Genomic DNA, 25,734 nt, shown 5'->3' with positions numbered 1-25,734 from the left:
TCAGAGACCCATACTGCCTAGAATGGATTTCGGGTTAGACCCAGTCTGGCAATACCTACGTTCCAGCAGACGGAAAGGGAAAATAAAGGGGTAAGGATTGAGGGAGAGAGGCTGAACTCAGGATGGGGAGCCAGAGAGGTTCCACTTGCGATGAGGAAGGAAGACAGGCTGCGGGTCTCGAGATGGGGAAAGGGCAGGAGGTGGAGGCCGCGAGTCGCTATGCTTGTGGAGGGGAGCAGTACAGCCGTGATCACGGTCCTGCTGGTGAGGGGGGGGGGGGGAGAAGAGCCGCCGGTTAGCAGCAGGCTGGGCCGAGCCCGCCCGCGCAGGGCCATGGGACCAGCCGTCAGTGCCTGGTGCCGCCAGCTCTCTCACTCGCGCTGGTTTTCTCCAGGCCCCAGCACTGGAGGAGGACGGCAGCCACCGTCTGACCCGGCCACCTGAGGCCTGGGGGTGGAGGACAGAAGCAGGATGAAGAATTGCTTTGTGTTCGTCTTTAAAATCTCCGGCCTGGGGCCTGGCCCCCAAGGGCTGGTCGCGGGGCCAGGGTGCTGCAGGTGAGCTGCGAAGAGCCAGCCTCACGCTGTACGCCGCCCCGCCTCCCCGCGGGCCTGCGCTCGCCCCGTCCCGCTTCACCAGGCTCCCCGCGGGCCTGCGCTCACCCCGCCCCGCCTCACCCGCCTCCCCGCGGGCCTGCGCTCGCCCCGCCCCCCCGCGGGCCTGCGCTCGTCCCGTCCCGCCTCACCTCACTCACCTCCCCACGGGCCTGCGCTCGCCCCGCCCCGCCCCGCCTCCCCCATCAGCCCCGCCTCCCGCTAGCTGAGCGCTCAGGCTGACCTGGAAGCAGATGGGTGGAGCCGAGCTCTCCCCGCCGGTTACTCGGTGTGGGGGTCCCTGAGCGCTGCAAGGCCAAACTGCGGCGCTGTCCCAGCTGGGGGGAGCGGCCCGGGTCTCCCGCTGCGCGCTGAGGTGAACAGCGAGGGGGGTGGGCGCGCATTGGGGTGGGGGCTGCGGGGCAGAGTCTGGCATGTTAGGACTGGGCAGCCCTAGGGTCTGGGATCGTGGTAGTGAATGAACAGATTGTCACTGGGGGCCGTGATTGATCTGCCTGTCTTTGCTCTCCCCCGAGCACTGATGCCTGTTTCTGGATCCCTTGTGTAACGAGAGAGGGATAGATGTGGGCCTGGTACTCATTGTTCTTTTCGGTAAATCCTCTCTTGGGGAGGGACTTTATCCAGCGGAGTTTGATTTCCCTTGTGCCCTTTGCGTTGAGCTGCTTAGCTAATGTACTGTGCGGTCTAGGGAGAGACCCTATCATCTCTGTGGGCCTAAGAGAGTCTTTATACGGCAGAACTGCCTGGAGCTTGCTGGGCTTGCTTCTCCCAGGACAGTAGCTGTGCTGCAGATGTAGTTTCTCAGGAGATAGGCCACCCTGGGACAGCTTAGCTGTGCTCTGCTCTGTACGCCCCAGTCAGGGTCACTGTGTCTTTCCCCCTGCTTCCTTTCGCTGTTTCTCTTACCTTTGTTTTTTCTGTGCTGTTCTTTTCTAGGCAGGATGAGCATGTGCTGACATGGCATTGCAGTGCAAGTCTCAGACTCTTCAAGTGGTAGACACTGAATACAGTGCAGATGCTGTGGAGTGGTGCCCTGTGGAAGGCTGGCACAGCATCCTGGTTTGTGGCACCTACCAGCTAAAGAAACCTGATAGAAAGGTAAGTGATAGAAATAATAGTATCGGGAGGGCTGATTGAACAGCAGTGACATAGGCCAGTCCGGACCTCTCATGCATTGTGTGAACTGAGTTCAGCTTCCTTGAGTTTTCAGATTGCTGCTACCCCATTCTCAGCAGTAAACGGCACAGATGTGAAATCTTGTTAAGACACAACATAAGAGAATACGAGCCTGAATTCAGGGAAATATCTTGCCGGATTGAAACTGCTTAGCTCACAACCATTTCTGACTTGCATTGTGCATTTGTCTGCACTGGGAGGTGGGGTAGTTCCCTTGAAACGTTTCTCATCTTCTGATTTCTCAGGGACTCTGGGTGCATGTCACTCTCACCCTGCCAAGGCCTACGTGTGGGGAAAAAGACTCAAAATTGAGTGAGACAGGCGAACTATCAAAGTTGGCAACTGTAGAGAATGTGGAAGGCATTTTTGTAGCCTCAGTAAAAAGCACACAAACAAAAAACAAACCCCCAGTTGTGGAAGGATAGTTGTGCTCTAAAGCTAGGCTTATGCCCTGTAATGAGGGACAGTGAAGAGACTGATTAAGTATATCTCTGGTTGTAGTTTTGGGATTTTGTGTTGGTCTTTTCTTTGTTGCTACTTTTACTGAAAATAGAAAATCTAAAATAAAAAGAACTATGGACTTGTTAGAAGAAGTCCTCTGTGTTTGCTACTTGCTTCCAGTATGTGAATAACTGTGTAAATACAGTGTTGTGTTGGTCATGGGGTTGATGCATTAGGGCTGGAACTGTAGTGAGGGGTCCACCCATGGGAATTCAGTACAGGATCTGGCCCTTTATATTGTGCTGATCTCTGGTAATTTGGGGATGTTTAATTGTGTGTGTGACGATGTATCCCATAGTGCTTTATGGGAATATGACATAACTGGAGTATGTTTTATGCTACATGTGCCATGTAACATATCTCTGTAAAGGTTATGGTTTACTGAATCTATTCATCCTGTTTGTACACATATATCATTTTTGTACTTGAAGTTATGAATATTGGCTGTATACTTGTTTGATTTCTAAGGCCTTGGCTACACTTGCGCGTTATAGCGCAATAAAGCCGCCAACAGTGCTCTACCTCACTCCCCGTCCATACTGGCAAGGCACATAGAGCGCTCTGACTCCGCGGCTGGAGTGCTCCTGGTACTCCACCTCCCTGAGAGGAATAATGTTTGTTGCACTCTCGCTGGAGTGCCGTGGCGCCAGTGTGGACACCTAATGCGCTCTGATTGGCCTCCAGAAGTGTCCTACAATGCCTGTTCTAGCCACTTGGTCATCACTTTTGAACTATGCTGCCTTGTCCTCAGGTGACCAGCGTCCCTGGGAATTTTGAAAATCCCCTTCCTGTTTGCTTAGCCAGGTGTGGAGTGCTCTCAGCGCATCTTTCCAGGTAGCTATGCCTCCACGCGCCAGGCGATCCCCAGTATGGAGCAATGGCGAGGTGCTGGACCTCATCAGTGTTTGGGGGGAAGAAGCTGTGCAGTCCCAGCTGCGCTCCAGCCATAGTAATTATGATACCTTCGGGCACATATCAAGGGCCATGATGGACAGTGGCCATGACCAGGATGCGGTGCAGTGTTGGGTTAAAGTAAAGGAGCTGCGGAATGCCTACTGCAAAGCCCATGAGGCAAACGGCTGCTCCGGTGCTGCCCCCACAGCCTGCAAATTCTACAAAGAGCTGGACGCAATACTTGGGGGCGATCCCACCTCCACTGCAATGACCACCATGGACACTTCTGAGCCCAGCACAGCAAGGGGGGGGGAGGAGGAGGAGGAGGAAAGCATGAGCGATGGCGCTGAGGCGGGGGGAGACACCCCGGAATCCCTAGCTGCATGCAGCCAGGAGCTCTTCTCAAGCCAGGAGGAAGGCAGCCAGTCGTGGTGTCCGGTGCTTGGGGAAGGACAAATAACAGAGGAGGTTCCTGGTAAGCGGCTTTCTTTTTGGGAAGGAAGTTTTTAGGTATGGGCACTTTGGGCGAGGAGGGGGGACCATTCCTGCACACAGGCAAGCTGCGTATGGGCCAGGGCAGAAGCCGCATTGAGGGGGAGACCATCCCTTGCTTCCCTGGTCACCCTCAGCAGCGAGATATCTTCCAGGACGAACTCCTGTGAAGAATTTGGGACAGTGTTCAGTGTAGGTGCCCCCGGCAGCAGTTGGCTCTCCCCAAGACACACAAACCCAGAGGACGGTACAGCCATGAAATAATCAGTCCCCAGGGACCCAGCGCTTACTCACCATTTCTGGGGCTCCCATGGGCTGTGCGCGCTCGCTTTGGGACAGGCAAAGTATGGTTTTTGTGATTGCCCTCCTTAAGTGTGGGGGAATCGCTGCCTCTGTTAAGTGTTGCATTTTCCTGTATAGGTGCAACCTTGAGATTTCAGCCGTAATTCTTATCGCCGGCTGACAGGCTGAGAAGACTCAGGAAGAGGCCGCGTAAAAGCAAAGAAGACATGCTGCATGTCTGTAAACGAGAATCGAAAGGCACAGAAGTGGAGGGAGAGTGAAAGGAGAATCCGCTAGGAAAATGCGACGCACTGGCGGCAAAACACGGAACGGCTGATTAGCATAATGGAGCACCAAGCAGACTTTATCCAGGCGCTCGCCGCCATGCAGGCGGAACACTACCGCGCTTGCCCCCTCTGCAGCCCTTGTCCCAAAACTCTTCCCCTTGTGCCCCCATGTCCCCTCCAACCCACTTTTTCCAACATCCGGGTTCTTAACCGCCCCCAGCTGCCTCCTACACTTGTAGCTTCACCACCCACCCACGAAAACTATGACCCTTATCCACTGCACTCAACCCCCCTCAACATGCCTTATAGCCATCCTAAAGTGCATCACTAAGTGCACAGCAGTCCAGACAGGATTCAAGAGTATGAAATCACGACATACACAAGCCTATGAGTGAACTGGTCCCCAACCCACCCCCTTGCCCTTTTGGTATTTCTGTGTTACTTTTTTTTTTTTTTTTTCAAGAGATAGAGTTTTTTACTTTGAAAACATACTTTATTAGTGCATAAAGCAACATATACCTTAGTCCAGGAAAGCAACAAGCACTGCAAGTCAGTGTATCAAACACAGCCACTGCACTTAACTCCAGTGCAGAGCACCAGACATTACTCATGGCTTTCAGCCTCAAATACCTCAAGGCATCCCTAATCCTGCAGCTCTACGCTGGGCCCCTCTAATAGCCCTGCTCTCTGGCTGTGCAAATTCAGCCTCCAGGTGTTGAACCTCCGAGGCCCATGCTTGAGTGAAGCTTTCACCCTTCCCTTCACAAATATGGAGGGTACAGCACGCGGATATAACCGTGGGGATGCTCTGTTCGGCCAAGTCCAGCTTTCCATAAAGAGAGCGCCAGCGGCCCTTCAGACGGCCAAAAGCACACGCCACAGTCATTCGGCACCGGCTCAGTCTGTAGTTGAATCGTTCCTGGCTGCTGTCCAGGCTCCCTGTGAAGGGTTTCATGAGCCACGGCATTAAAGGGTAAACGGGGTCTCCAAGGATCACAATGGGCATTTCGACTTCCCCTACAGTGATCCTCTGCTCTGGGGAAAAAAGTCCCAGCTTGCTGCTTCTTGAACAGGCCAGTGTTCTGAAAGATGCGTGTGTCATGCACCCTTCCGGGCCAGCCTGCGTTAATGTCAATGAAATGACCACAGTGATCCACAACCGCCTGGAGAACCATGGAGAAATACCCCTTTCGGTTAACGTACTCGGACACTAGGTGGGCTGGTGCCAGAATAGGAATATGTGTCCCCTCTATCGCCCCTCCGCAGTTAGGGAAACCCATTTGTTCAAAGCCATCCGCAATGTCATGCACGTTACCCGGAGTCTCGGTTCTTCTGAGCAGGATGCGATTAATGGCCCTGCGAACTTACATCAACACAATTCCAACTATCGACTTTCCCACTCCAAACTGGTTAGCGACCGATCAGTAGCTGTCTGGAGTTGCCAGCTTCCAGATGGCAATAGCCACCCGCTTCTCCACCGGCAGGGCAGCTCTCAATTTCGTGTCCTTGCGCCGTAGGGTGGGGGCGAGCTCAGCACACAGTCCCATGAAAATGGTTTTTCTCATCCGAAAGTTTTGCAGCCACTGCTCATCATCCCAGACTTGCAGGACGATGTGATCCCACCATTCAGTGCTTGTTTCCCGAGGCCAAAAGCGGCGTTCCACAGTGGAGAGCATGTCCGTGAATGAGACAAGCAATTTTGTGTCGTATGCATTATGTGACTCAATATCATTGTCATACTTCTCACTGTCACTTTGGATCTTAAGCAGTAACTCAACTGCCAAACGAGACGTGCTGGCTAGACTCGTCAGCATGTTCCACAGCAGTTCGGGCTCCATTCCCGCTGACCGAAAGGGAAGACAAAGTGCGCTCTGCACAGAAACCGTTGAAAGATGGCGCCAAATGTGGATGGAAACACAAGGATTGCTGGGTTGCGAAGCGATGCATCACGGGGCGTTGGGACAGGATCCAGAATGCCCGCACCCCATGCCCCCTTCCCACAAGCCATAGCGCCAGAATGGGAAGAGGTGCTCTGTGGGATAGCTGCCCATAATGCACCGCTCCAAATGCTGCTTCAAGTGCCGCGAATGTGGCCACGACAGCACGCTTGCAGCTGTCAGTGTGGACAGACTGGAGTGCTTTCCCTGGTGCGCTCTCTGAAGGCTGGTTTAACCCAAAGCGCTCTACATCTGCAAGTGTAGCCATGGCCTAAGTAAGCTTTGTAAAGCATTTGATCAGCTTCTTTAGAAAGGAATTTGCAAAGTTAAGTGCCCAATCAAAAAGCACTTAAGGAACAATGCATCTTGGAATGCTCCACTCCACATAAGAAGTCTTCCTGGAGACATACAAAATACCATGTGGGCAATGGCATCTGCCTGTAAAAACTGAGTCATGCATGGACATGTGACTTGCCCAGGTGACTCCAGAACTCCATCTTGGAGCTGGACTTTGCATAGGAGAGAGGAGGGTGTCTACACCCACAAGAGAGAGTCTATTTTAGCCCATGGGAGACCCCTCCATGTGGTCTTCAACTGGCAAAAGAGAGAGCCTCCCCACCCTCAAGGATACCTGAAAGAAACTGGAACAAGGACAGTCCCTACAGGGGGTGGGAGTGATTGCTGGACCCAGACTAGCAGGAGACTAGTCTGTAAAAGGAAGCTTACTGGAACTGGTGAGGTGTTATTTGAATTCAGTTTCATAGGCATAGACTTGCGTGTTTTATTTTATTTTACTTGATAATTCACTTTGTTCTGTCTGTTACTACTTGGAATCACTTAAATCCTACTTTCTGTATTTAATAAAATCACTTTTTACTTATTAATTTACCCAGAGTATGTATTAATACCTGGGAGGGTGGGGGGGCAAACAGCTGTGCATATCTCTCTATCAGTGTTATAGAGGGCGAACAATTTATGAGTTTACCCTGTATAAGCGTTATACAGGGTAAAACGGATTTATTTGGGTTTAGACCCCACTGCGAGTTGGGCATCTGAGTGTTAAAGATAAGAACACTTCTGTAGCTGCTTTCAATTAAGCCTACAGCTGTTAGGGGACGTGGTTCAGACCCTGAGCCTGGGTTTGCAGCATGCATGTGGGTCGGGCTCAAACCAGGCAGGGCACTGAAGTGCTAAGCTGCCAGGGCAGGAAAGCAGGGGTAGAAGTAGTCTTGGCGCATCAGTTGGCAGCCCCAAGGGGGTTTCTGTGATCCAACTCGTCACAGTGTGTCTGATATTTTCATGTAAAGTGTGGTTCTACTCTGAAAATCACTGTAAAATTGGCACTGTGACTTTCACATTTGCAGTCTCCTAGTGACTTCAGATACAAGGTGCTTGGTTAATATGTAAAAAGGTGTGTGGTGGTTGTTTGGCTGCTTTCCCCGGCTAGCTGTACAAATTCACTCTGAGAGCTGACGTGACCACCAGTAATAAAAATCCTTTGGGCCAAATTATACCTTCAGCGACACCTGTGTGGTCTCATTGGCCTTCAATGGGTTACTCCGGTGCAGCTAATTAAACTTGGTTAATGATTTTGGTGATTATGTCCAACATGGAATAGATCCCAATTCCCCCCCTTTTATAGTTATGTTAGTTGTGCAAGATTATTAGAAGTAAAACACAACTAAAAGAACTACACTTAAAATAAGCAGCTCTGAATCCTTGGAGCTGGCAAAACTGCTGAGTAAATAGTGACCAATTTTACAGTCACTTTTTTTCAGAGCGGAACAGCACTTTGAATTGCTTCCATCAAGTGGCAGGGCGTTACCCTCTTCACTTGCATACTCCCATATTGAAAACCACTTCCACTGCACCCTCAACATAAACTGTGTTCCTGTCTGATCTTGAGAACTAAGCAGTGTACTTGGGTGGGAGACTTCCAAGGAATGCCTGGGTGATGTATGATGCTCATTCAATAGGTGGTATGCTTTTTTCTGAGTTAGTCTTGAATCAGTGCTCCAACATGGTGTTAAGAGGAGCTGAGCTGTGGGAGGGTTGCCTTTCTGAAAGGTGCAATACAAAGGTATTGAACAGCAGGTACAATACTGCTCATGGACTGGTTATTGCTAAAGAGCCCAGGGCCCTTTTCATAAGCTCTTATTTCCTAGCCAAATATCAGCTTACTCTGCCTCCCTAAATTCCTTCTCAGTTAACTAAATATGGGAATCTAATACTCCTTCCTGCCCTAAATCATTGTCGAGTGTTGCAGAGTCCCATCCCAATGCTGGGTGAAGTGATACAGTTATCCCTTACCTGCCTCCTAACAGAGCTTGGGGCCTGATTTTTTAGAGTTGCTGAGGATGTGTAGATATCATTGGCTTTTCCAGGAATGGTGGCTGCTGGGCATCTCTGAAAAATGACATTCTTAGTGACTTTCCAAAGGTCCTACAGCAAATGACTGGACAAATGACCAGGGAGGAGTATAAAAATATTTCTCAGGCATGCAGGAGTGAAATCAGGAAGGCCAAATCACATTTGGAGTTGCAGCTAGCAAGGGATGTTAAGAGTAACAAGAAGGGTTTCTTCAGGTATGTTAGCAACAAGAAGAAAGTCAAGGAAAGCGTGGGCCCCTTACTGAATGAGGGAGGCAACCTAGTGACAGAGGATGTGAAAAAAGCTAATGTTCTCAATGCTTTTTTTGCCTCTGTCTTCACGAACAAGGTCAGCTCCCAGACCGCTGCACTGGGCAGCACAGCATGGGGAGGAGATGACCAGCCCTCTGTGGAGAAAAAGAATTGGTTCAGCACTATTTAGAAAAGCTGGATGAGCACAAGTCCATGGGGCTGGATGCGCTGCATCCGAGGGTGCTAAAGGAGTTGGCGGATGTGATTGCAGAGCCATTGGCCATTATCTTTGAAAACGCATGGCGATTGGGCAGGGGCGGCTCTGTGTTTTGCCACCCCAAGCACGGCAGTCAGGTGGCTTTCGGCGGCGTGCCTGCGGGCGGTCCGTTGGTCACGCTGATTCGGCGGCATGCCTGCTGGAGGTTCGCCAGTCCCATGGCCTCCGCGTAACCACCGCCAAAGCCGCGGGACCGGCGGACCTCCTGCAGGCATGCCGCCAAAGGCAGCCTGACTGCCGCCCTCATAGCGACCAGCAGGCCGCCCCCCGCGGCTTGCTGCCCCAGGCACACGCTTGCTGTGCTGGTGCCTGGAGCCGCCCCTGCGATCAGGGGAGGTCAGGGATGACTGGAAAAAGGCTAATGTAGTGCCCATCTTGGGAAAAAAAGGGAAGGAGGAGGATCCGGGGAACTACAGGCCAGTCAGCCTCACCTCAGTCCCTGGAAAAGTAATGGAGCAGGTCCTCAAGGAATCAATTCTGAAGCACTTAGAGGAGAGGAAAGTGATCAGGAACAGTCAGCATGGATTCACCAAGGGCAAGTCATGCCTGACTAACCTAATTGCCTTCTTTGTCGAGATAACTGGCTCTGAGAATGAGGGGAAAGCAGTGGATGTGTTATTCCTTGACTTTAGCAAAGCTTTTGATACGGTCTCCCACAGTATTCTTGCCAGCAAGTTAAAGAAGTATGGGCTGGATGAATGGACTGTAAGGTGGATAGAAAGCTGGCTAGATCGTCGGGCTCAACGGGTAGTGATCAATGGCTCCATGTCTAATTGGCAGCCAGTATCAAGTGGAGTGCCCCAAGGGTTGGTCCTGGGGCTGGTTTTGTTCAATATCTTCATTAATGATCTGGAGGATGGGGTGGACTGCACCCTCAGTAAGTTTGTAGATGACACTAAACTGCGAGGAGTGGTAGATATGCTGGAGGGTAGGGATCGGATACAGAGGTACCTAGACAAATTAGAGGATTGGGCCAGAAGAAATCTGATGAGGTTCAACAAGGACAAGTGCAGATTCCCATGCACTGCTACAGACAAGGGACCGAATGGCTAGGCAGCAGTTCTGCAGAAAAGGACCTGGGGTTACAGTGGATGAGAAACTGGATATGAGTCGACAGTGTGCTCTTGTTGCCAAGAAGGCTAATGGCATTTTGGGCTGTATAAGTAGGGGCATTGCCAGCAGATCGAGGGAAGTGATCGTTCCCCTCTATTCAACATTGGTGAGGCCTCATCTGGAGTACTGTGTCCAGTTTTGGGCCCCACACTACAAGAAGGATGTGGAAAAATTTGAAAGAGTCCAGCAGAGGACAACAAAAATGATTAGGGGGCTAGAGCACATGACTTATGAGGAGAGGCTGAGGGAACTGGGATTGTTTAGTCTGCAGAAGAGAAGAATGAGGGGGGATTTGATAGCTGCTTTCAACTACCTGAAAGGGGGTTCCAAAGAGGATGGATCTAGACTGTTCTCAGTGATACCAGATTACAGAACAAGGAGTAATGGTCTCAAGTTGCAGTGGAGGAGGTTTAGGTTGGATATTAGGAAAAACTTTTTCACTAGGAGGGTGGTGAAGCACTGGAATGGGTTACCTAGGGAGGTGGTGGAATCTCCTTCCTTAGAGGTTTTTAAGGTCAGGCTTGACAAAGCCCTGGCTGAGATGATTTAGTTGGGAATTGGAACTGCTTTGAGCAGGGGGTTCGACTAGATGACCTCCAGAGGTCCCTTCCAACCCTGATATTCTATGATTCTATGTTGGTAGAGCTGGGAACTCAACACAGTGAGTACTGACTCTATCCCCTGCTCTGATTAGTAGAGCTTGGTTCGCTTTCTGACAGGGTCTTTGAGGGAGGAATGTTACAATATATGAAGGAGATGAGAAAATAGCCCCTAAGCTTACAGACATCCTTTTCCCTTGTTTGATGCAGCCTGGTGTAAACCCCAGTGAGAGTGATGAGCCCCACACACGGCTGGGTCGCCTCTACATGTATCACTACAGTGAAGAGCAGCCTTTCATCCCACTGACTGAAATTCAAAGGATTGAAACCGCCGCCATCCTAGACATCAAATGGTAATGCTGGCTATTGAGGGGGGGACATCAGGCTCCTTTGGCATTTGTGGCCAAGGGTTACCTGTGCCTGAGCTGCTGCCGTAGGTATTCTTTCTCTCCGACTGCCAATAGCTTCTACTGCAGTAATGAATAAGCAGCTTCTGGTTATCACAGTGCTGTACAAGGTTTCTGGCTTTTAGTTTAATAACATTTGTATTATTATTCTGTTCTAGGATGAAAAATACCAGTAAGCTACTGCTAGCTCTCAGTGTGGGCATCCCACACTTGAACTGTGCCTGCTGCTTATCCAGCCTGGGGGCAGTTCTTCCGTGCTTGTGGAACCAGGGGAAGCAGCAGGATAGACAGTAGCAGCTGGGGGTGCTAGCTCTTCATTGGCTTTGAAAACTAGTTGTAAAGCTATGATTCTTTTTAAATTAATTCCTTCCTCTCTCCCCTCCTGCCCCCCCACACAAAGGGCAGCTGAGGGGAACAGGAGCTATGCAAGTTAAGGTAGTTGCAGTTAGAGAGTATGCTGCCTGGCTGAGACTTGTCAAAGAACTTGAGAAAAAAAAAAACAATATAGCTCCTCCTTCGGGACTGTTTTCTGTTCCTCTAATGCAAGACATGGACTTGAGTTCAAGACCTCGTTGTCAATTACTCTTCCAGGTGCCACGTTCCCGTTGCAGAACATCCCATGTTGGGCATTGCAAATGCCAAGGGAACTGTGGAGCTCTGCCACCTGACTGGAAGTGAGGTAGGTGACTGGGATGCAAGTCATTAATGTAAATTCCTCTAGCTTCATTGGTAATGTTCAAAGGCTGTGGTGTTACTGAAAATGTTGTCGGAGGCTCCATGGTGCTTTCAGTGACTCCAGGGCAAATGTGTTCAGTTTACAAGTGAGATTTTGTGTGTGTGTGTGGCATTTTTCCTAAATGCAAATGCCAAAAATTTGTCCCTGATATCTGGCAGTCAAGCTTGCCTCTGTCCATCTGTGAAGAGTGGACGACAGTGAGGGGAGAAATGGGGAAGAGGTAGGGAAATTAGGACAGACAGAGAGCCTGGGGCTCTTCAGTCGCTGGGGAGAATAAACAACCGTTGAAAGCAGTTGGCAAGATAGAACTGTCATAGAAGTCATAGAAGCCCAAGTATCAGGAGGCCCAACAAAGAAAGTTTTGAGGAGGCGGCATGGGGCATTGTTAAAGGCAGCATAAAGATTGTGTGTGAAGGAGGGGCTCTGTGAGGAAGAGGTTATTGATGACTAGATGGCAGTTTCAATGGAGTGGAGAGAGCAGAAGCCAGCATAGGGGTAAGTTAGGACACTGTGGCTAGATGGTCCTCTAGCCACAATGAGGTTTGAAATAGAGGAGCTGCTGGGATGGATAGTTGGGGAGGGAGGTAGGAGTCAGTGAGTTTAAAGACAGGAAATGGGAGGCACCCTATATGGATAGTAGTCCTTGTATCTAGCACTTCAGTGGCTTATATGTTAGGATTTTTCTCTTCTGTAATGCCAAGGATACTAAAATTCTCCAGGGTATGAACCTACAGCATCCATGGAATGCAGTCACCTGTGGGGTCCCTCAGTGAGGGGTGAAAGAGCAATTAGATACTATCTGTGTGGTTGTTTCTGTCTCCCTGATTTTGATCGATTTCCTTTTCTTTTCAGTAGAAGAACAGCTGCATGTTGGAGCCACTCTGCAGTGTTGATTTAGGAGCACAATGCATTGCCTTGTCTCTGGACTGGTCCACAGGACGGGAGCAGTGGTGAGGAGGGGAATAACTATGGCACTCTGTTGTAGGGGTGTGTGTGTGAGAGAGAGAGTTCATTGTCACTTCCACAGTCCCTGCTCTCAAGAGGCTTAGAATTGCCTTTGAGTCTTCTTCATGTGGAAATGTTTACTGTGGGGTCTCTGTATATGAACCATTAACAAGGAAATGGCTTGGCAGCTTTAGTGCTTATGTAAAATCTAAACTCAACTTAGTCTGAGCCCCAGTAGTCTCCTGTAGTGGGGAAGCTGAGAAACTCAGTCTAGAAGTGGCTGCTCTCCTATCTGCTCCCAGAGTTGATTCCAGGAATGTCATCACCATGTAAAATTAGTTAGATGTCACCCTCAGGCTGAAGGGGACTGTTTGTTTTCAAAGTTGTGGGAGAGAGAAGTGTGGATTGAGCACAGGGCTGGGAACCAGGGGGAGTTCTATAGTTGACATTGTTTAACTTAATTTGGAATCTTTTTTTTTAATTGCTTGTGCCCATTATACTGTGTCTATGCACGCTGTTTAATGAATTGACAAAACTTCTGGCCTTGGGCAAGTCCCTTTGTGTATATCTTTTCTTCTCCATCTTTAAGAAGGGATAACCACTATCTGTGTTGATTCAGAGGGGCATCGCTGTAAAGTCTGTCGCTGCTGCCTAATCACTTGGGAAGCAAAAGGCCTTCTATCTCCCATGGGGCTGAATGTGCAGCATCTGCAGCATTCCCAGCCCCTGCAGACCCAGTGAGTGGGAGAGTGTGACGGGTTGGATCACGGAAACCCCCTTGGGAGCTGGTACCCGATGTGCAAAGACTACCCCTGCTTCTGTTTTCCCTGCCAGCTCAGGACTCCAGCACCCTGTCTTGCTGAGCCAGACACTCCAGTCTGCTCCAATACAGACCCAGGGTCTGAATCACTTGTCCAAAGCTGCAAGTTTACCTGAAAACAGCTCATAGAAGTGTACTTGTCTTTAGCACTCAGATGCCCAACTCCCAATGGGGTCTAAACCCAAATAAATCTGTTTTACCCTGCATAAAGCTTATGCAGGGCAAACTCATAAATTGTTCGCCCTCTATAACACTGATAGAGAGAGATGCACAGTTGTTTGCTCCCTCAGGTATTAGTACATACTCTGAGTAAATTACTAAATAAAAAGTGATTTTATTAAATACAGACAGTAGGATTTAAGTGGTTCCAAGTACTAACAGACAGAACAAAGTAAGTCACCAAGTAAAATAAAATAAAATGCGCAAATCTATGTCTAATCAAACTAAATACAGATAATCTCACCCTCAGAGATGCTTCAGTAAATTTTTCTCAGACTGGACACCTTCCAGGCCTGGGCACAATTCTTTCCCCTGGTACAGCTCTTGTTCCAGCTCAGGTGATAGCTAGGGGATTCTTCATGATGGCTCCTCTCTCCCTCTGTTCTCTTCCACCCCTTTATATATCTTTTGCATAAGGCGGGAACCCTTTGTCCCTCTGGGTTTCCACCCTCCTCCCCAACCCCCCCCCCCCCCCCCGGAAACGCACCAGGTTAAAGATGGATTCCAGTTCAGGTGACATGATCACATGTCACTGCAAGACTTCATTGCCCACTTGCCAGCACACACATATACAGGAAGACTAACAGGTAAACACAGCCATCTGCAGACAATTTTCCTTGTTAATGGGAGTCATCAAGATTCCAAACCATCATTAATGGCCCACACTTTACATAATTACAATAGGCCCTCAGAGTTATATTTCATATTTCTAGTTTTAGATACAAGAGTGATACCTTTATACAAATGGGATGATCATACTCAGTAGATTATAAGCTTTGTAATGATACCTTACAAGAGACCTTTTGCATGAAGCATATTCCAGTTACATTATATTCACTTATCATATTTTTATAAAACTATTCCAGTTACATTATATTCACTTCTTATTATGTTTTTATAAATCCATATAGACTGCACAACGTCACAGAGAGCAGTGTGGGAACATCTTAATGGGTGTTTCAATGGTGTTTTGGACCTTACAGGAGACCAAAGACCTTATTTCAATTAATTGTCCCAAATCACTATGAGCTGATCATTTCCTGTTTGAGAGCAGGGAGCTGGGATTGTGAATATTACCATGCTTCCTGTGCAGTGTAGACTGAAGATGAAATCCAGCTCTTAAGAACAGGGGACTGGTGCACTCTGCAGATGCCCAGCATTGGTGTCTGCTTGGAAGCTTTGCTCCCCTAATGTCCCTCCACGTCTATGTTAATAGATAGATACTTATCATTTGTGTGTTAACTAGTCTTTTCAGGCTGTAACATGGCTGCAGGTGTGAAGAAGAAAGTCACTGGATTAAATGCTGGGACATGAGTTGTCTTAAACTCTAACATGTTGTCTGTCTTTCCTGCTGTAGTGGGCACCCACTGAGAGTAATCAGCAGTGATTCAAAGGGGAAGCTGAACCTACTGTCAATAGATGAGTCTGCTCCTTCTGTGCACATCCTCAGCCAGTGGAAGGCTCACAACTTTGAGGCCTGGATTGCCGCTTTTAATTACTGGGACACAGACATTGTGTATTCAGGTGTGAACACCAAAAGCCTTTTCTTGGGGGGGGGGAAGGGGGAGGAGGAGGAAGAGGAGGAGGAGGGGCGGGGCAGGAAAATATCCTAGAGATATGTGGCTATCAAAATAACCATTTCCATGGTAGCTATTTCTCTTTCCCCTCCTACCCTTTGCATGTGGATCATGATGACACTTCTTGCTGCTGCACCAGCCAGCTGACACCTTCTCAGTGTTTGTGCCATTGCTTGGAAAAATAATCCTTGAAGGAGTGACTGTAGGAAGTTGTGGATATTGAAATGCCCACCCTGACTGTTCATTAGCCAAGCGGGAGTAGTACATTGTAGTCAGAACAGGAGACCAAAGTGAGGGCTCTGGGATTCTAGTTCCAGCTCAGCTGTTGACTTAGAGTTTGATCTTGGCAAATCACTTCACTTCTCTGAGTGTTGATATCCCCACTGTGAAGTGGAGATACCTCCATAGACGGTTTGTGAGATTCAACTTATGTTTGTGAAGTGCTCTGAAATGCTTGGAAGAAAGGTGCCAAATAAATGTTGACTACTATTTACTTCCGTTTAGGTAGGGTTCTTTCTAACCCTTTCCCCTGATCCTACCTCACACTTTTGGATGAAGTGAAATCTTTGTGGTACATGGAACAGCTCTGCCCTTCATTCCATTGAAAAACGCAAGTCCTGCTATGATCTTCTGAGTGCAACAGCAGTAAGGGCATTGTCCCCAACTCTAGTCATGCTCCAGAGCTGTCAAATCTCAGTTTTGTCTATGGTATACTGATTTCCCAACTAGTGTTAATACAGAGACAATCTCTCCTTGTACAGGTGGAGATGACTGCATACTGAGGGGCTGGGACACCAGGCGCTGCCCAGAAATGCCTATCTTCACCAGCGAGAGGTAACTAAGCCACTCAGACAGATGGTCATAGAATGATGATGCATGACTGACTATGACTAAGTGTGTTCTCTCCCAGAATTCCAGTTAAATTTAAATTTCAGCTTTTAACCATTCAGGGCATGTCATGATCTTGTCCATCTGTGCCCTTTGTTCTCTTAGAGACTTCTCTTAGAGGAGGGTCTATTGATAGAGATTCTCTAGGTTTTAATCAGGAGGAGAGGATAAAGTAGGGGCCAGATCAGACAAGAAACATTCACATAAAAAAGAATCTGACACATCAGAAAAGGTCAGACAAATAAACAGTGACACATTTTTAAAGTGTTTGTACACAAATGCTAGAAGTCTAAATAATAAAATGGGTAAACTAGAGTGCCTCGTGTTAAAGGAGGATATTGATATAATTGGCATCAAAGAAACCTGGTGGAGTGAGGACAATCAATGGGGCACAATCATTCTGGGGTACAAAATATATTGGAAGGAAAGAACAGATCGTGTGGGGGGAGGGGTTAAGTGGCACTATATGTGAAAGAAAATATAGAATCGAAGTAAAAATCTTAAATGAATCCACATGTTCCATAGAATCTCTATGGATAGTAATTCCATCCTCTAATAAGAATATAACCGTAGGGATCTATTATCAACCACCTGACCAGGACAGTGATAGTGACTATGAAATGCTAAGGGAGATTAGAGAGGCTATCAAAATAAAGAATTCAATAATAGTGGGGGAATACAATTATCCCCATATTGACTGGTTACATGTCACCTCAGGATGAAATGCAGAGACAAAATTTCTCAATACTTTAAATGACTGCTTCTTGGAGCAGCTGGTACAGGAACCCACAAGGGGAGAGGCAATTCTCGATTTCGTCCTGAGTGGAGCACAGGATCTGGAAATAGTGACCATACTATAATAACATTTAACATCCATGTGGTGGGAGGAACACCTCAACAGCCCAACACTGTGGCATTTAATTTCAGAAAGGGGAACTATGCAAAAATGAGGAGGTTAGTTAAACAGAAATTAAAAGGTACAGTGACTAGAGTGAAATCCCTGCAAGCTGCCTGGACACTTTTCAAAGATACCATAATAGAGGCCCAACTTAAATGTATACCCCAAATTAAAAAAAAACAGTAAAAGAACTAAAAAAGAGCCACCGTGGCTTAACAACCATGTAAAAGAAGCAATGAGAGATAAAAAGGCATCTTTTAAAAAGTGGAAGTCAAATCCTAGTGAGGTAAATAGAAAGGAGCATAAACACTGCCAAAATATGCATCCGAAGAAGTGAGGTTTTTACTCACGAAAGCTTATGCCCAAATAAATCTGTTAGTCTTTAAGGTGCCACCAGACTCTTTGTTGTTACTGCCAAAATAAGTGTAAACATGTAGGAAGAAAAGCCAAAAAGGAGTTTGAAGAACAGCTAGCCAAAAACTCAAAAGGTAATAACAAAATGTTTTTTAAGTACATCAGAAGCAGGAAGCCTGCTAAGCAACCAGTGGGTCCTCTGGACGATTGAGATACAAAAGGAGCACTTAAAGATGATAGTCATTGCGGAGAAACTAAATGAATTCTTTGCTTCAGTCTTCACGGCTGAGGATGTTAGGGAGATTCCCAAATCCGAGCCGTCCTTTGTAGGTGACAAATCTGAGGAATTGTCACAGATTGAAGTGCCATTAGAGGAGGTTTTGGAATTAATTGATAAACCTAACAGTAACAAGTCACCAGGACCAGATGGCATTCACCCAAGAGTTCTGAAAGAACTCAAATGTGAAATTGGGGAACTATTAACTATGGTTTGTAATCTGTCCTTTAAATCAGCTTCTGTACCCAGTGACTGGAAGATAGCTAATGTAATGCCAATATTTAAAAAAGGCTCTAGAGGTGATCCTGGCAATTACATAACTCAGTAATGGGCAAATTAGTTGAAACAATAGTAAAGAATAAAATTGTCAGACACCTAGAAGAACATAAATTGTTGGGCAAAAGTCAACATGGTTTCTGCAAAGGGGAAATCGTGTAGTACTAATCTATTAGAGTTCTTTGAAGGGGTCAACAAACATGTGGACAAGGGGGATCCAGAGGACATAATGTACTTAGATTTCCAGAAAGCCTTTGATAAGGTCCCTCACCAAAGGCTCTTACGTAAATTAAGTTGTCATGGGATAAGAGGGAAGATCCTTTCATGGATTGAGAACTGGTTAGAAGCAAGAGGAAGACCAAAGACAGGGTAGGCCCACTGCTTAGTGAAGAGGGAGAAACAGTAACAGGAAACTTGGAAATGGCAGAGATGCTTAATGACTTCTTTGTTTCGGTCTTCACCGAGAAGTCTGAAGGAATGCCTAACATAGTGAATACTAATGGGAAGGGGGTAGGTTTAGCGGATAAAATAAAAAAAGAACAAGTTAAAAATCACTTAGAAAAGTTAGATGCCTGCAAGTCACCCGGGCCTGATGAAATGCATCCTAGAATACTCAAGGAGCTAATAGAGGAGGTATCTGAGCCTCTAGCTATTATCTTTGGAAAGTCATGGGAGACGGGAGAGATTCCAGAAGACTGGAAAAGGGCAAATATAGTGCCCATCTATAAAAAGGGAAATAAAAACAACCCAGGTAACTACAGACCAGTTAGTTTAACTTCTGTGCCAGGGAAGATAATGGAGCAAGTAATTAAGGAAATCATCTGCCAACACTTGGAAGGTGGTAAGGTGATAGACTCATAGACTTTAAGGTCAGAAGGGACCATTATGATCATCTGGTCTGACCCCCTGCATGCTGCAGGCCGCAAGACCCTTCCCTGGACTCTGCCGTTGAAGTCCCCAATCCTGTGTTTTAGTGACTTCAATCGGCTGAGACCCTCCTGCTAGTGATCCCTGCCCCATGCTGCGGAGGAAGGCGAAAAACCTCCAGAGGCTCAGCCAATCTACCCTGGAGGAAAATTCCTTCCCGACCCCAAATATGGCGATCAGTAATACCCCGAGCATATAGGCAAGAGTCTCTAGCCTGACCCTTGTTGGCCATTATGCTATTCATGTACCATTGCTTGGTTTTCCTCGTCTACTACTATCCTTAGAGGCTACATCCCACTTCTTCGGATGCATAGAATCATCCGAAGTGCGAAGAAGTGGGATATAGCCCACGAAAGTTTATGCTCAAATAAATTTGTTAGTCTCTAAGGTGCCACAAGTACTCCTGTTCTTTTTGCGGATACAGACTAACACGGCTGCTACTCTGAAACCTCACAAAACTAAGTGATTGGGCAACCAAATGGCAAATGAAATTTAATGTGGATAAATGTAAAATAATGCACATTGGAAAAAATATCCCCAACTATACATTTAGTGGTTTGGGCATTGGCCTGTGTCAAAGTTAGAATCAGGACTCACAATTTTGTCAAGACCACTCTATTTATTAGCACAGCGCTCTGCTAATACATTCAGATAATGTGAGCCTCTATGCAAGATTCAAACAGTCTTATTTATACAGATAAAAGGGTGCGAACTAAACAAAGGGACAGAGAGCAAATTGTAAAATTTGCATGGGGCACAATATGCATATCCTGCTTCCTTATTTCAGAGTAGCAGCCGTGTTAGTCTGTATCCGCAAAAAGAAGAACAGGAGTACTTGTGGCACCTTAGAGACTAACAAATTTATTAGAGCATAAGCTTTCGTGGACTACAGCCCACTTCTTCGGATGCATATAGAATGGAACATATATGGAGGAGATATATATACACACGTACAGAGAGCATAAACAGGTGGGAGTTGTCTTACCAACTCTGAGAGGCCAATTAATTAAGAGAAAAAAAACTTTTGAAGTGATAATCAAGATAGCCCAGTACAGACAGTTTGATAAGAAGTGTGAGCATACTTACAAGGGGAGATAGAATCAATGTTTGTAATGGCTCAGCCATTCCCAGTCCTTATTCAAACCGGAGTTGATTGTGTCTAGTTTGCATATCAATTCTAGCTCAGCAGTCTCTCGTTGGAGTCTGTTTTTGAAGTTTTTCTGTTGTAATATAGCCACCCGCAGGTCTGTCACTGAATGACCAGACAGGTTAAAGTGTTCTCCCACTGCTTTTTGAGTATTTAACTCTTATCGATCTAAGGCTAATGCTTCACCAATTGCCCTTAAGTGGGGCAATTCATTAAGCAGTTAATGTCTGCTTTCCTGCACCCTGGCTTGCAGCATTTCTCATTTCTACTTAAAGGTACATACATCATTCTTTAATTCATTCTATTTCTTTAATATAATTCATTTCATTTTCACACCTGCTAAACCCAGGGTTGTGAGTTCAGTCCTTAAGGGGGCCACTTGGGGATCTGGGGCAAAATCAGTACTTGGTCCTGCTAGTGAAGGCAGGGGGCTGGACTCGATGACTTTTCCAAGGTCCCTTCCAGTTCTAGGAGTTTGGATATCTCAATTAAATAAATTAAATTAAAATTAAATTAAATTAAATATACATACAATATGACGTGGGGCTAATTTAGCTACAATTAATCAGGAAAGAGATGTTGGAGTCATCGTTTAGAGCAGTGGTTCTCAAACTAGGGACGCCGCTAGTTCAGGGAAAGCCCCTGGCGGGCGGGCTGGTTTGTTTACCTGGCGTGTCCGCAGGTTCAGCCAATCGCGGCTCCCATTGGCCGCGGTTCGCCGCTCTAGGCCAATGGGGGCTGCAGGAAGGGCGGCCAGTACGTCCCTCGGCCCGTGATGCTTCCTGCAGCTCCCATTGGCCTAGAGCAGCGACCCGCGGCCAGTGGGAGCCGCGATTGGCCAAACTTGCGGATGCGGCAGGTAAACAAACCGGCCTGGCCCGCCAGGGGCTTTCCCTAAACAATTGGCGGCCCTAGTTTGAGAACCACTGGTGTAGAGTTCTCTGAAGACGTCCACGCAGTGGGCAGCGGCAGTCAAAAAAGCAAACTGGATGTTAGGAATCATTAAAAAGGGATAGAGAATAAAATGGAGAATATCTTATTGCCCTTACATAAACCCGTGGTACGCCCACATCTTGAATACTGGGTACAGATGTGGTCTCATCTCAAAAAAGCTATACTGGCATTAGAAAAGGTTCGGCGAAGGGCAGCTAAAATGATTAGTGGTTTGGAACGGGTCCCACATGAGGAGAGATTAAAGAGGCTAGGACTTTTCAGCTTGGAAAAGAGAAGACTAAGGCCTTGGCTACACTTGCGAGTTGCGCTGTAACTCACTCCCCGTCCACACTGGCAAGGCATTTGCAGCGCTGTATCTCCTTGGTTGCAGCGCTGCATGTGCTCCACCTCTCCGAGAGGAATAGTGAGTGCAGCACTGCCGCTGCAGCGCTGCAGCGCCAGTGTGGCCACCCAATGCACTGTGAATGGCCTCCAGAATTATTCAACAGTATCCCACAATGCCTGTTCTAGCCACTCTGGTCATCCGTTCAAACTCTACTGCCCTGGCCTCAGGTAACCAACCATGTGACCGACCCTTTACATTCCCCGGGAATTTTAAAAATCCCCTTCCTGTTTGCTCAGCCCGGCGTGGCGTGGAGTGCTATCAGCAAATCTTTCCAGGTGACCATGCCTCCACGCGTCAAGCGAGCCCCAGCATGGAGCAATGGCGAGTTGCTGGACCTCATCAGTGTTTGGGGGAGGAAGCTGTCCAGTCCCAGCTGCGCTCCAGCGTAGGAATTACGATACCTTCGGGAAGGTATCAAAGGACATGATGGAAAGGGGCCATGACTGGGACGCCCTGCAGTGCAGTATTAAAGTGAAGGAGCTGCGGAGTGCCTACCGCAAAGCCCGTGACGCAAACGGCCGCTCGGGTGCTCCCTCTGCGACCTGCAGTTTCTACAAGGAGCTGGATGCAATACTTGGGGTTAATTCCACCTCCACTCCGAGCACCACCATGGACACTTCAGAGCCGGTGTGGCGGGGGGAGGAGGAGGAGGAAAACGGGAGTGATGGTGGTGGGCCGGATGGAGACACCCCGGAATCCCTGGAGCCATGCAGCCAGGAGCTCTTCTCGAGCCAGGAGGATGGTAACCAGTCGCAATGGCCGGTACTTGGTGGAGGACAAACAGAAGAGCAGGTTCCCGGTAAGCGTTTTTTTTTTTCGGGAAGGAATTTTTTCAGTGCGGGCTCTTTGGGAGAGGAGGGTTAAGCATGCATGCCTAGATGTGGAATAGTGCATTGATGTGGTTTATCACATCGCGGTAATCAGCCTCGGTAATCTCTTTGAGTGTCTCATCCAGAACGTGTGCAATGCACTTGCGCAAGTTTATAGGGAGAGCCACCGTGGTCCTTGTCCCAGCCAGGCTAACGTGTCCGCGCCACTGTGCCGCGAGGGGCGGGGGGACCATTGCTGCACACAGGCAAGCTGCATATGGGCCAGGGCGGAAGCCGCATTGCAGTAGAAGACCCTCCCTTGCTTCCCAGGTCACCCTCAGCAGTGAGATATCGTCCAGGACGAACTCCTGTGGAAAATGTTGGGACAGTGTTCAGTGTAGGTGCCCCCTGAAGCTGTTGGCTCTCCCCAAGACACAGAAACCCAGAGGACAGTGCAGACCTGAAACAATCAGTCCCCATTACTCACCATTTTGAGGCTCCCGTGGGATATGTGTGCTCTGTTTCGGATGGGAAAATTATGCTATTGTGTAGACCCTGTGTGTTTTCTACTCCTTAAGTGCGGGGGGAATCATTACTCTGTCTGGTATAAACAATGCTGCCTCTGTTAAATGTTACGTTTTGCCTATACAGCTGCATCAACCTTGAGACCTCAGCCGTCCCTCTTATCGCCTGCTCAGAGACTGCAAAGACTCAGGAAGAGACCGCGAAAAAGCAAAGAAGACGTGCTGCAAGAAGTGATGCGGCAATCTATTAAAGAGAACGAGAAGGCACAGGACTGGAAGGAGAGAGAAAGCAGGATCCGCCAGGAAAACGCAGTGTACCGGCAGCAAAGCACCGCGCACCGGCAGCAAAGCACTGATAGGCTCATCAGCATCCTGGAGCGCCAAGCAGATGCTATCCAGGAGCTGGTAGCCATGCAGAAAGAGGAGCAGTACCGAAAACGCAAACGCCACCCCCCCTACAGCCCTTGTCCCAAAACTCTTTCCGTTGTGCCCCACTGTCACCTCCAACCCACTTTCCCCAACTTCCGTGTTCTTCACGCCACCCGCTGCCTCCAACACCAGTATCTTCATCACCCAACCCTGAAGACCAAGACCCTTACCCTCTGCACTCAACCCCCATCACCATGCAGTATAGCTGCCCTGAAGTGCAGCACTCACTGCACAGCACACCAGACAGGACATACACGAATCTGTGATTGCACTGTTCCCCACTCCACCCCCATTTTTCTTTTCAAGAAATATTTTTCTTTTCAATAAATGGATTCTTTGGCTTTGAAAACATTCTTTATTATTGCATAAAGTAAAACACTCCTTAGCCCAGGAAATAAACAGGGACTGCAAGTCTGCTTAGCAAACACTGATTCCTAAAGATTGGAACTACTGCACTTCACTCCCGTGCAGGGCACCAGATATCACTGCTGGTTTTCAGCCTCAAATTGCTCCCTCAAGGCATCCCTAATCCTTGCAGCCCCACGCTGGGCCCCTGTAATAGCCCTGCTCTCTGGCTGTGCAAATTCAGCCTCCAGGTGTTGAACCTCGGAGGTCCATGCCTGAGTGAAGCTTTCACCCCTCCCTTCACAAATATTATGGAGGGCACAGCACGCGGATATAACCGCAGGGATGCTGCTTTCGGCCAAGTCCAGCTTCCCATACATAGATCGCCAGTGGGCCTTTAAACGGCCAAAGGCACACTCCACAGTAATTCGGCACCAGCTCAGCCTGTAGTTGAACCGTTCCTTGCTGCTGTCAAGGCTCCCTGTGTAGGGTTTCATGAGCCACGGCATTAACGGGTAAGTGGGATCTCCAAGGATCACAATGGGCATTTCAACTTCCCCTACCGTGATCTTCCGCTCTGGGAAAAAAGTCCCGGCCTGCATCTTCCTGAACAGCCAAGTGTTCCGAAAGATGCGTGCGTCATGCACCTTTCCAGGCCAGCCTGTGTTAATGTCAATGAAACGCCCACGGTGATCCACAAGTGCCTGGAGAACCATAGAGAAATACCTCTTCCGATTAACGTACTCGGATCCTAGGTGGGGTGGTGTCAGAATAGGAATGTGTGTCCCATCTATCGCCCCTCCACAGTTAGGGAACCCCATTTGTGCCAAGCCATCCACTATTTCCTGCACGTTACCCAGAGTCACGGTTCTTCTGAGTAGGATGCGATTAATGGCCTTGCAAACTTGCATCAACACGATTCCAACGGTCGACTTTCCCACTCCAAACTGGTTTGCGACCGACTGGTAGCTGTCTGGAGTTGCCAGCTTCCAGATTGCAATAGACATATTTACTCTCTGGATTACAGTGGTCTACAATTTTTGAGAAGTCTTCTGCTTCAGAGATAAAATGTGCTATTTATTATGTATTTTGATGTGTTGAATTCAAATATGACAATTAAAACAACTGATTAGCTACTGTTTCTAAGATATTTAAGTTTTTACATTTTATGTCTATGTATATTGTGTAGATAGTAGAGTTTTAATCATAAATTGTAAACCTAGGTCTTTTCATGTGTTTATGGTTGCTTTACATGATAATATTTCACCTGTCCTGTCAGCAAAAGGGTTATATAAATAAAATTTATTATGAAACAAAAGGCAAAAACCTATTATGTACATAGTTTAGTCCTATTCAGTGTCTACTTGGCGCTTCTTGGCTTGTCTCTTGTATTCATTAAATGGAGCATCTCTTGTCACTGTCCAGCAATAGTCTGCAAGCATTGATGGGCTCCATTTGCCCTGATAGCGTTTCTCCATTGTTGCAATGTCCTGGTGAAATCGCTCGCCGTGCTCGTCACTCACTGCTCCGCAGTTCGGTGGAAAAAAATCTAGATGAGAGTGCAAAAAATGTATCTTTAGTGACATGTTGCAATCAAGGCTTTTGTATGCCTTGAGGAGGTTTTCCACCAACAACCTGTAGTTGTCTGTCTTGTTGTTTCCGAGAAAATTTATTGCCACTAACTGAAAGGCTTTCCATGCCGTCTTTTCCTTGCCATGCAGTGCATGGTCAAATGCATCATCTCGAAGAAGTTCACGAATCTGAGGACCAACAAAGACACCTTCCTTTATCTTAGCTTCACTTAACCTTGGAAATTTTCCACGGAGGTACTTGAAAGCTGCTTGTGTTTTGTCAATGGCCTTGACAAAGTTCTTCATCAGACCCAGCTTGATGTGTAAGGGGGGTAACAAAATCTTCCTTGATTCAACAAGTGGTGGATGCTGAACACTTTTCCTCCCAGGCTCCAATGACTGTCGGAGTGGCCAATCTTTCTTGATGTAGTGGGAATCTCTTGCACGACTATC

General features: G+C 47.8%; 1 protein-coding gene across 3 annotated transcripts in view; it reads left to right on the top strand.

Annotated features, from left to right (window-relative positions):
* The first annotated feature begins 792 nt into the window (after positions 1 to 792).
* Positions 793 to 25,734, top strand: part of DPH7 (diphthamide biosynthesis 7) — a 33,988-nt gene continuing 9,046 nt past the window's right edge. For 2 of the 3 annotated variants that reach the window (XM_034793758.1, XM_034793756.1), the window contains exons 1-7: positions 793 to 969; positions 1,551 to 1,712; positions 11,004 to 11,146; positions 11,792 to 11,879; positions 12,792 to 12,886; positions 15,278 to 15,444; positions 16,259 to 16,331. In XM_034793758.1, the coding sequence (XP_034649649.1) occupies positions 1,572 to 1,712; positions 11,004 to 11,146; positions 11,792 to 11,879; positions 12,792 to 12,886; positions 15,278 to 15,444; positions 16,259 to 16,331 (707 nt within the window). In that variant the 5' untranslated portion in view covers positions 793 to 969; positions 1,551 to 1,571. The remainder of the gene's footprint in view (positions 970 to 1,550; positions 1,713 to 11,003; positions 11,147 to 11,791; positions 11,880 to 12,791; positions 12,887 to 15,277; positions 15,445 to 16,258; positions 16,332 to 25,734) is intronic. The other variant, XM_034793757.1, reaches the window with a different exon arrangement.

Source organism: Trachemys scripta, chromosome 17 (assembly GCF_013100865.1).
Source record: "Trachemys scripta elegans isolate TJP31775 chromosome 17, CAS_Tse_1.0, whole genome shotgun sequence".
NCBI lineage: Eukaryota > Metazoa > Chordata > Testudines > Emydidae > Trachemys > Trachemys scripta.
The sequence above is the reverse complement of the archived record's forward strand: the minus strand, read 5'-3'. Positions and strand labels throughout refer to the sequence as shown.